Consider the following 11,251-nt stretch of genomic DNA (forward strand, 5'->3'; position numbering starts at 1 on the left):
CCCTCCTGTGGTGGCGGGCGCCGCCCCTGCCCTGGCACAAGGAGGGATATGGAAGGGCTGGAGCACCTGAGGGAGCTGAGAATGTTTATCCTGGAGAAAAGAGGGATCAGGAGGGACCTTCTGGCTCTTCACAAGTCCCTGACAGATGGGGCAGCCGTGGTGGTCAGGCTCTGCTTCCCGGGGACAGGACAGGAGGAAAGGGAACAGCCTCGGGCTGGGCATCAGCAGGAATTTCTCCGTGGAAATGGGGATACCTCACTGGCACAGCTGCCCAGGGCGGTGCTGGAGTCCCCATCCCCAGAGGAATGGTTGGACTTGGCGATCTCAGAGGGCTTTTCCAGCCTGAGCGATTCCAAGATTCCCTAAATAAGATTATTTATGAAACCCATAAACAGGACCTTCCCTGGGCGCTGGCACAGGTTGGGCACAGCCCACTGGAAGTGGCACTCGGGGCTCTGACCTGAAGGACAAAGGCGCTTTTGAGTCACGGCTTGAACTCAAAGACTTTCTCCTCGTTAATGACTCTAATTTTATTAACAACGGGCAGAACGGAGAGGCCTGACCATCCCGGACTACACCGCCCATCCCGCCTCGCGCGCACGCAGCGCCGCCGCTCTCCGCGGACTACACCTCCCATCACACCTCGCGCCCCACAACGGAACGCACTGCGGCTCGGCGGCGGCGCGGACTACAGCTCCCGGCGTGCCCCGCGCGGGCGCGGCGCAGGCGCGGTGCGCGCGGCGGGCAGCGGCGCTGGCCGGGCTCTTTTGTTCAGGGCGGCGGACGGAGCGCGGCCAGGCCCGGGCCTCCCCCGACCCCCGTGCGCGCTCCCCGCGCCCCTTCCCTCGGACACCGGCGGCGGGGCTGTGCAAGGTCAGCGGGGAACCGGCACCGGCCGCGGGGGGGGCCCGGCGGCCACTGGCGGCGTGGGGGGGTCGGTGGTGAGAGGGGTGAGGGGGGGCGGGGCGGCCCTGGGGGGAGGGGAGGAGGGGGGAGGGGGGAAAGGGGGGCTGGGGGGGGGGAGGAGAGTGGGGGGGGGTTGGGGGCGGAGAGGGGAGAGGGGATGGGGTCAGTGAGGGGCTCGGGGAGGGGGCGTGGGGCTGGGGTCGGTGTAGGGACCGATTTTGGGGTGATGGATTTAGGGATTTGGGGATGGGGTCAGTGAGGGGCTCGGGGAGGGGGCTTGGGGCTGGGGTCGGTGTAGGGACCGGTTTTGGGGTGATGGATTTAGGGATTTGGGGCTGGGGTCAGTAAGGGGGTTTGGGGAGGGGGCTTGGGGCTGGGGTCGGTGTAGGGACCGGTTTTGGGGTGATGGAGGCAGTGCAGGGATGGATTTGGGGCTGGGGTCAGTGTAGGGAGAGATTTGGGGGTGATGGATTTAGGGGTTTGGGGATGGAGTCAGTGTAGGGATGGATCTGGGGTAATTAGGAATAAATTTGGCGCTGGGGTCTGTAGGGAGGGATTTTGGGGTGATGGGGTCAGTGTAGGGATGGATTCGGGGTGATGGAGAGGGGATTTGGGGCTGGGGTCAGTGTAGGGATGGATTCGGGGATGGAGTCAGTGTAGGAATAAATTTGGGGCTGGGATCGGTGTAGGGGAGGGTTTTAGGGCTGGGATCAGTGTAGGGACAGATTTTGGGGTGATGGAGAGGGGTTTAAGGAGGAATTTGGGGATCAGTGCAGGGATGGACTCTGGGGGATAGGGAAGGGGTCAGTGATGGGTTTTGATTTGTGAGGGGAAAAAAGTGGGAATTGTGGAGGAAAAGGGGATTTGCGAGGGGTAAAACTGGGATTGGTGGAGGAAAAGGGGATTTGCGAGGGGAAAAACTGGGATTTTGGGGGACGGGGCTGCAAACACCCCGCGTTGTGAGGGGAAGGGGTCTGGATGGGAAGCGGGACCGGGGAGGGACAAGCGACAGCTTTTGGCGGGAAACGGGAAAAATCCCGGGAATCCGGGCTCGGAAAGGGAATTCAGGAATTCGGGGCGGAGCTGGGGTCGGGAATGTGCGGGGAGGGGAGGAGGAGCTGCCCTGGGGGAAACCTGCCGGGATTTTGGGAGCCGGGAAAGGTTTGTGGGATCCCGGCGGGATTCGCGTGCCTGGAGAAGGAGCTGGGAAAGCTTTCCCCAGGAAAAAGCGGATTTGGGATCGCGGTTATCCTGGGAATCCTGCGGGGGGATTCTCCCTGGAATGGGGATGGGGGGGATGCCGGGGATGGGTTTGGGAGCAGCTTCCCATAAAACTGAGGGGTCCCGGGATTGGGATTCTGGCGGGATAACTCTGGGATCTGCTGTGAACGAGGCTGGAAGTGTGGGAAGGGAAGAGGGATGAATCCCAAAATTCCTCCGGGAACGGAGAGGGTCGGGTCGGGCTCCTGGAATCCACGGAATTCAGCTGGGAAATGCCCAAAAAGCCCTGGGAATGGGCTTGGAATGCAGCCCTTGGGAATTCCTTGTGGGAATCTGGGAAAAAACAGATCCCAGAAAATGCCCCAAAACGTTCAGAATCCAGGCTTTTCCCATCTCTGGATCCAGAGTTTTTCCAGCTCGGAATCCAGAATATTCCCAGCCAGCGCTGGGTGGAATTTCGGGAATTTTTGATTCCCTGAACAGCTCTGGGATGAATGAGCTGGAAAAATTTGGGAAAGGCTGGGAGAAAAAAAAAAACAAAAAAAACCAAAAAAAACCTGGAGCAGTTTTTAGGAAAGAAAATTGTCATGGAATTGCTGAAATCGAAGAGCGGGGAAGGCAGAAATCCAAATCTTTGTGTCAAAATCCACTGGGATTGCTCCGGGAGTTCCCACCTGGATTCCTGCCCTGATCCCAGCTTTATTTTTCGCCTGTTTTTGGTGGGAATATCCCTGTGCTCCCAAGGAATATCCCAGTGCTCCCAGGGAATATCCCAGTGTTCCCAAGGAATATCCCAGTGCTCCCAAGGAGCTCCAGTGGGGTCAGGGAGAATATCTGGGATAGGAAAATCCCAGTGTTGCCAAGGATTTCCTATCCCAGGGAATAGCCCAGTGTTCCCAAGGAAAATCCCAGTGTTCCCAAGGAATATCCCAGTGTTCCCAAGGAGAATCCCAGTGTTCCCAAGGAGCTCCAGCGGGGCAAGAAGAGAGGAACATGGGTGGAAAAATCCCAAGGAAAATCCCAGTGTTCCCAAGGAAAATCCCAATGTTCCCAAGGAAAATCCCAGTGTTGCCAAGGATTTCCTATCCCAGGGAAAATCCCAGTGTTCCCAAGGAAAATCCCAGTGTTCCAGGGTGGGAAATCCCATTCCCATCTGGAAGCAGATCCTGGCGGGATTCCCCCTCAATCCCAGTGTGGGATCCAGGGAATTCCCTGCTGCGAAGGGGCCCCAATCCCCGCCCGGCTCATCCCAAACCAGCATTCCCAGCACTCCCAGCATTCCCAGCATTCCCAGCATTCCCGCAATCCCGGATTCCCGCCGTGTCCCCCCGCAGCAGCCCGGGAAAGCGGAGAAGCTGGCCAGCACAATGGGAAAAAAGCAGAACAAGAAGAAGGTGGAGGAGGTGCTGGAGGAGGAGGAGGAGGAGTACGTGGTGGAGAAGGTGCTGGACCGGCGCGTGGTCAAGGGCAAGGTGGAATACCTGCTCAAGTGGAAGGGCTTCTCCGAGTGAGTCCTCGTTCCCCACGGATCCGCCCCTGGAACGGGGATGGGGTGGGACCGGGGGCTCCTCCTGCCCCGGGGGGACACTGGGAAAAGGGGGAAATAAATCCCCGCGGTGCCGGAAAAACCCCGGGGTTCCCACAAAAATCCCGGGGTTCCCACAAAAACCCCGGGGTTCCCACAAAAACCCCGGGGTTCCCACAAAAACCCCGGGGTTCCCACAAAAACCCTGGGGTTCCCACAAAAACCCTGGGGTTCCCACAAAAACCCTGGGGTTCCCACAAAAATCCTGGGGTTCCCACAAAAACCCTGGGGTTCCCACAAAAACCCTGGGGTTCCCACAAAAACCCCGGGGTTCCCACAAAAACCCCGGGGTTCCCACAAAAACCCTGGGGTTCCCACAAAAACCCCGGGGTTCCCAAGGGATTTCTCATCAAAGGGAGAGCAGGGAGGGAAAATCATGGAAAATCCCGGGGTTCCCACAAAAATCATGTTGTTCCCAAGGATTCCCCATCAAAGGGAGAGCAGGGAGAAAAAATAATGGAAAATCCCGGTGTTCCCACAAAAATCAGTTATTCCCAAGGATTTCTCACCCCAGGGAGAGTAGGGAGAAGAAATCGTGGAAAATGCCAGTGTTCCCAAGGAAAATCCTGGTGTTCCCACAAAAATCATGCTGCTCCCAAGGATTTCTCACCCCAGGGAAAGCAGGGAGGAAAATTGCTGGAAAATCCCGGTGTTCCCAAGGAAAATCCCGGTGTTCCCACAAAAATCCCGGTGTTCCCAAGGATTTCTCACCCCAGGGAGAGTAGGGAGAAAAAATCGTGGAAAATCCCGGTGTTCCCACAAAAATCATGTTGTTCCCAAGGATTCCCCATCCCAGGGAGAGCAGGGAGGGAAAAAATCATGGAGAGGTCGGGATCTGGGAGTGTGACCTGGGATTAATCCGGATTAACAACTGATGGAATTTGAGTTCGTGTAACGCCCTGGAGTTCACAGAAATCCCAGTTTTCCCAAGGGTTTCCCATCCCAGGGAAAATCCCAGTGCTCCGAAGGAGCTCCAGCAGGGCAGGGAGAGAAAATCCTGGAAAATCCCAGTGTTCCCAAGGATTTCCCATGTCAAGCAGGCAGGGAGAGAAAATCCTGGAAAATCCCGGGGTTCCCAAGGATTTCCCATGCCAAGCAGGGAGGGAGAGAGAATCCTGGAAAGTGCCAGGGTGGGAATATCCCATTGCCACCTGGAAACAGATCCTGGGGGGATTTCCCCCCTCAATCCCAGTGTGGGATCCAAGGAATTCTCTCCTGAGAAGGGAATTTCCTGCCTTTCCTCCAAGCTCTGAATCCAGAGTTTTCCCAGCCAGCTCCGGATGGATTTTTGGGAATTTTTGATTCCCTGAACAGCTGTGGAAGCTGAGGGGAAAAAACTCTGGGATGAAGAGGTGGATAAACATCCCAGAGTATCCGTGATCCAGCCAGGGGAGTTGGATGTGGGATTGGATCCAGCATTCCCACCCGGATCAGCCCAAACACCCCAAACCCCGGTGGTGCCGCATCCTGGGGTTTCTGGGCTGGGAAAAGCGGGGAAAAACGGGAAAAAACGAGGGGTTTGTGTTTGCTGGCAGCGAGGACAACACCTGGGAGCCCGAGGAGAACCTGGATTGCCCGGACCTGATCGCGGAATTCCTGCAGTCCCAGAAAACCGCCCACGAGAGCGAGAAATCCGAGGGCAGCAAGCGCAAGGCCGAGTCCGACACGGAGGACAAAGGGGAGGAGAGCAAACCAAAGAAGAAGAAGGAGGAGGTGAGGCTGCAGTGGGACCCTGGACAAAAGGGATTCCAAGGAAAATCCCTGGAAAAGCCTTTCCAAGGGGCTTCTCCAAGGAATGGGAGGCTGGAGGTTTGGGAAGGGGGAAGGAGGGGATGGCTGAGCTTGGCTTGGCGAGTTTCCCAGTCTGGGTTCCCAGTCTGGGTTCCCAGTCTGATCCCAGTTTAACCAGTTCCCTGTGTCCTGTCCCTCCATCCCTTATCCCAGTCCCTCTCCAGCTCTCCCTGGATCTGTTCCCAGTTTGAGTTCCCAATCTGTTCCCAGTCTGGTTTTCCAGTCTGATCCCAGTTTAGTTTCCCAGTTTGGGTTCCCAGTCTGATCCCATTCTGGTTTTCCAGTCTGTTCCCAGTTTGGTTTCCCACTCTGATCCCATTTTGGTTTCCCAGTCTGATCCCAGTTTGGGTTCCCAGTCTGATCCCAGTTTGGGTTCCCAGTCTGATCCCAGTCTGGGTTCCCAGTCTGTTCCCATTTTGGTTTCCCAGTCTGATCCCATTTTGGTTTCCCAGTCTGATCCCATTTTGGTTTCCCAGTCTGATCCCAGTCTGTTTTCCCAGTCTGATCCCAGTCTGTTTTCCCAGTCCGTTCCCAGTCTGTTTTCCCAGTCTGATCCCATTTTGGTTTCCCAGTCTGATCCCAGTTTGGTTTCCCAGTCTGATCCCAGTCTGGGTTCCCAGTCTGATCCCATTCAGGTTTCCCAGTCCGTTCCCAGTTTAACCAGTTCCCCGTGTCCTGTCCCTCCATGCCTTATCCCAGCCCCTCTCCAGCTCTCCCTGGCTCCTTCCCTTCTCCAGCTGAGCATTCCCAGCTCTCCTGGAGCCCTGGGGGCCTCCCCACAGGCCTGGAGCCCCGGCCTGATCCTCCCTGCCCCTCCCAGAGCCGGGAACGTCACCCTGGGAATTCACCCATGGAATTCTCTCCCTCTTTTCCCCCTTTTCCCAGTCGGAGAAACCGCGAGGCTTCGCGCGAGGCTTCGAGCCGGAGCGGATCATCGGAGCCACGGACTCCAGCGGGGAGCTGATGTTCCTGATGAAGTGGTGAGGGCTGCAGGGCTGCTCCCGGGGCTCCCTCGGCACCGTCCCTGTGTGCCGTGCCCGCTCCTGGAGGGGCTGCAGCGCGGCCAGGGAAGGGTTCGGAGCTCCAGCAGTGGGGATGTGGGAATGTTGGTCCTGGAGAAAGGAAAGGAGGCATCGGGACAGGAGGGGACGTCAGGCTCCGATCCCAGGGAAGGGTTTGGAGCTCCAGCAGTGGGGATGTGGGAATGTTGGTCCTGGAGAAAGGAAAGGGGATCGGGACAGGAGGGGACGTCAGGCTCCGATCCCAGGGAAGGGTCAGGGCTTGGGCTCAGGGTTTAAGTTTGGGGTTCAGGGTTTGGGGTCTGTGGGTCATCCTGAGCCCCTCAGGAATTCCATTCCCCTTCTGGTCCCTGATTTTTCCCATTCCTCCTTCTCTCCCCTCCCTTTTCTGACTTCCTCTTCCTCCTGCATCCCAAGAAACACTCGGACAAGGCTGAGCTGGTGCCCACCAAAGGTCAGGGTCAGGGGTTAGGATTTAGGGTCAGGGGTTAGGAGTTAGGGTCAGGGGTTAAAATTAGGGGTTAGGCTCAGGGCTTAGGATTTAGGGTTAGAGTTAGGGGTTAGGATCTGGGCTTAGGATTAGGGTCAGGGCTTAGGGTCAGGGCTTTGGGTCAGGGCTTAGGGTTCCCTGGGTCATCCAAGGAATTCTATTCTCCTCCTGCTCCCCCATTTCTCCTGTTCCCTCCCTGACTCCTCTCCTCTCCCCTTACAGGAAGAACTCTGACGATGCCGACCTGGTGCCCACCAAGGGTTTAGGGTCAGGGTCAGGGTTTAGGGTCAGGGTTTAGGGTCAGGGTCAGGGTTAGGGGTCTGTGGGACTCAGGAGAGTTCCATTCTCCTCTGCCCTTACAGGAAGAACTCTGACGAGGCTGACCCGGTGCCCACCAAGGGTCAGGGTTTAGGGTCAGGGTTAAGGGTCAGGGTTAAGGGTTTAGGGTCAGGGATTAGGGTCAGGGTTTGGGGTCAGGATCAGGATTTAGGGTCAGGGTTAGGGGTCTGTGGGACTCAGGAGAGTTCCATTCTGCTCTGCCCTTACAGGAAGAACTCTGACGAGGCCGACCCGGTGCCCACCAAGGGTCAGGGTTTAGGGTCAGGGATTAGGGTCAGGGTTTGGTGTCAGGATCAGGATTTAGGGTTTAGGGTCAGGGTCAGGGTTAGGGGTCTGTGGGACTCAGGAGAGTTCCATTCTGCTCTGCCCTTACAGGAAGAACTCTGACGAGGCCGACCTGGTGCCCGCCAAGGGTTTAGGGTCAGGGTTTAGGGTCAGGGTTTAGGGTCAGGGTTTGGGGTCAGGATCAGGATTTAGGGTTTAGGGTCAGGGTCAGGGTTTAGGGTCAGGGTCAGGGTTAGGGGTCTTTGGGATATCAGGAGAGTTCCATTCTGCTCTGCCCTTACAGGAAGAACTCTGACGAGGCCGACCTGGTGCCCGCCAAGGAAGCCAACATCAAGTGCCCGCAGGTGGTGATCTCGTTCTACGAGGAGAGGTTGACATGGCACTCGTACCCCTCAGAGGACGATGACAAGAAAGAGGACAAGAACTAAGCCCCGCTGGCCCCGCTCCGGGCAGCTCTGGGGGATTTGTTTTGGGAAGAAGATCCGAACTCTTGTGGGGTGTGAGCAAAGGAGGGGTTTGGAGGTGCCCTGGAAGGGCCCCCAGGCCGGGCTCTGTGCCCTGCAGCCGCTCCTCTGCTCCCGGCCGTGCCCACGTTCCCCAGGATCCCCTGGAACTGCAGATTCCATTGGGATGGATGGGGGAGGGAGGCAGCGCCCAGGGGGACGTGGAGGCTTGGGGTGGGTGGGAACCGAGGGTGGGGAGGGGTCTCGGAGCAGTGGGAGCGGAAGCAAAGCCCCTTCCATGAAGGACTCGCCGGGATGGCCGGGACAGGGACTGGGACTGGGACTGGGACTGGGCCTGGGACTGGGACTGGGCCTGGGACTGGGACTGGGCCTGGGACTGGGCCTGGGACTGGGACTGGGCCTGGGACTGGGCCTGGGACTGGGACTGGGACTGGGACTGGGCCTGGGACTGGGACTGGGACTGGGCCTGGGCCTGGGACTGGGACTGGGACTGGGACTGGGACTGGGACTGCAGATGGATCCTGCTCCCCCCAGAGCCCACCCCACAGCCCCAGCCTTGTTCCCAATAGTGTTAACTCTGCATTTTTAAGGCGTAGCATGTGTGTAGGTCTTTTGATTCGGATCTTTATTTTCCTTTTATTTTCCTTTTTTTTTCCTTTTTTCTTTGTTTCCTTTTTTTTTTTTTTTTTTTTTTTGCTATTTCCTGGTGTTATCCTTTGGGAAGGAAGGGAGGGATATTTTGGGGGGAATTCAATCACTTTTAATCAAGGAGGGAAATGAGGTCTGGTGATGACGTTCCCAGATCGTTTCCATATTTTTGGGGTTGTTTTGTTTGGTTTTTTTTTTTTTTTAAAAAAAGAACCTGAATTCGGGTTTTTGTTTTTCCTAAAAAAGAACCTGAATTCAGCAAAGAAAATCAATGTACTAAAAAAAAAAATTAAGGGAGGAAGGGAGAAGATCCCAGAATTGCTGCCAGAACTGGGGACAGAGACACTGAAACTGTGAATGTCCAAAATCTCCGGAGCTGATCCTCGAGCGATTTTTAGGGGGAACTTTTGGGGAAAAGGGGGAGGGAATTTTTGGGGTGGGAGGGGGACGAAAGGGGAGACTTTGTGAAAACGCAACTTTGTGATTCTGTATCGTCCTGCAGCAGAACTGCCACTCCTGACACGTGCATTGTATGGGGGGGATGGACTTTAACCCTTTTATTGCCTTTTTAACCCTTTTTTTTGTTTTTGTTTTTCCGTTCTAAGGTGCTATTTCTCCAAATTAGGGGGGAAAATCCCCCCCCCCCAAAAAAAAAGAGATTTCCTGAATTTCTCTTCTTTTTCTCACCCTGGATTTTCCTGCCCAGCCAGCAGGGAGGGAATGTGGGAGGGAGAGGAACCAACAGCAGCACAAGCAAAACTCCAATCAATCCCAATTTCTCCCCGAATCGAGGCTGGGAGCTGCTGCTTTCCCAGAACCTCAGGGGGGTTTTTTGATTTTTGAAATCAGATTTATTTCCCAAATCCTGAACTATTTAAGTGACTCCAGGGGTGGGATCTCGAGGTGCGTTGTACAAACCTTTTTTATGAGCATGTGTTTGGGTTCCTGTGCAAAAATCCGTGTGCAAATGTAAAAGTTCGTGTTTGGATTTTAACTTCATACCGAGCTCTGTCCAGTTTTTATTTTGGTTTTATTGTTTTGTTTTGCCTTTTTTTTTTTTTTTTTGTCTCAATAAAATTTTAGATTTATAATCCCGATTTTCAAATTATTTGTTTTTAATGATTTTGGTTTTATCCTTTTTTTTTTTTTTTTTTAATCGTTTCTTTACCTTGCTCCCTTTCCTCCAGCCATGAGTGACCAGGTAGAGCAGGACACGGAGGGAAGGTGAGAGCCCTGAGCCAGGGTAGAGCTTTGGAGAAGGTTCTGGAGCAGGTTCTGGGTTAATTTTGGCCTCCGGCTGCAGAGGAGAGCCCTGAGCCCTGCCTGGGAGCGGGTAAGTGACCTCGGGGTCCCTGCTCAGGGCCTGGGGGCGCTGGGAGGGACCCGGCAGGGCTGGGGACGGGGCACGGGGGGGTCTGAGGGCCTGGAGGAGGAGGAGGAGGACGAGGAGGATTGGGGTTTATTGGTGGAGGAAGAGGAGGGTTCTTGGATGAGGAGGAAGGTTCTTGGAGGATGAGTGGGGGAATGGTTCTTGGATGAGGATAATGGCTCCTGGAGGAGGAGGAGGATGATGGTTCTTGGATGAGGATAAAGGCTCCTGGAGGAGGATGATGGTTCTTGGATGAGGATAAAGGCTCCTGGAGGAGGATGATGGTTCTTGGATGAGGATAATGGCTCCTGGAGGAGGAGGAGGGTGATGGCTCCTGGAGCAGGATGATGGCTCCTGGAGAGGATGATGATGGCTCCTGGAGGATGATGATGGCTCCTGGAGGAGGATGATGGCTCCTGGAGGAGGATGATGGCTCCTGGAGGATGATGATGGCTCCTGGAGGCAGTGGCGGCTCCTGGAGAGGATGATGGCTCCAGGAGGAAGAGGATGGCTCCTGGAGAGGATGATGATGGCTCCTGGAGAGGATGATGATGGCTCCTGGAGGATGATGATGGCTCCTGGAGGATGATGATGGCTCCTGGAGGCAGTGGCGGCTCCTGGAGGAAGAGGATGGCTCCTGGAGGAAGAGGATGGCTCCTGGAGGAAGAGGATGGCTCCTGGAGAAGATGATGGCTCCTGGAGGAAGAGGATGGCTCCTGGAGGAAGAGGATGGCTCCTGGAGGGTGGATCCCAGGAGGAGCCGTGGGTCCCTTCCCGTGAGCTCCATCCCCGTGGGGTTTTCTGCCAGCGCGGATCCCAGCCTAAGCCTGGCCCTGAGGAATGTCCGGAATCCCCACCAGGAGGAGAGCGAGGAGCACCTCGGGTCCAGTGTGGATCCAGCGTGGATCCAGTGTGGATCCAGTGTGGATCCAGTGTGGGTCCAGTGTGGGTCCAGTGTGGATCCAGCATGGGTCCAGTGTGGATCCAGTGTGGGTCCAGTGTGGATCCAGCGTGGGTCCAGTGTGGATCCAGTGTGGATCCAGTGTGGATCCAGTGTGGGTCCAGTGTGGATCCAGTGTGGATCCAGCGTGGATCCAGCGTGGTTCCAGTGTGGGTCCAGCGTGGATCCAGTGT

The 11,251-nt window shown here is 56.1% G+C and overlaps 1 protein-coding gene across 3 annotated transcripts; it reads left to right on the forward strand.

The window, feature by feature from the left end:
• Positions 1-781: 781 nt before the first annotated feature.
• On the forward strand, positions 782-8,319 carry CBX1 (chromobox 1). Of its 3 annotated transcripts, none has more exons than XM_036398715.2 (5): positions 782-873; positions 3,462-3,634; positions 5,248-5,425; positions 6,389-6,483; positions 7,920-8,319. In XM_036398715.2, the coding sequence occupies exons 2-5, from the start codon at positions 3,495-3,497 to the stop codon at positions 8,062-8,064; spliced, it is 558 nt and encodes a 185-aa protein (XP_036254608.1). In that variant the 5' UTR covers positions 782-873; positions 3,462-3,494; the 3' UTR covers positions 8,065-8,319. The 3 variants fall into 3 exon arrangements, with proteins under 3 accessions (XP_036254608.1, XP_054373387.1, XP_036254609.1); XM_054517412.1 differs by lacking the exon at positions 7,920-8,319 and adding an exon at positions 7,727-7,823; XM_036398716.2 differs by having other exon boundaries at positions 793-873; positions 3,465-3,634.
• The last annotated feature ends 2,932 nt before the right edge of the window (positions 8,320-11,251 follow it).

This window comes from Molothrus ater, chromosome 27 (assembly GCF_012460135.2).
Source record: "Molothrus ater isolate BHLD 08-10-18 breed brown headed cowbird chromosome 27, BPBGC_Mater_1.1, whole genome shotgun sequence".
Classification (NCBI taxonomy): Eukaryota; Metazoa; Chordata; class Aves; order Passeriformes; family Icteridae; genus Molothrus; species Molothrus ater.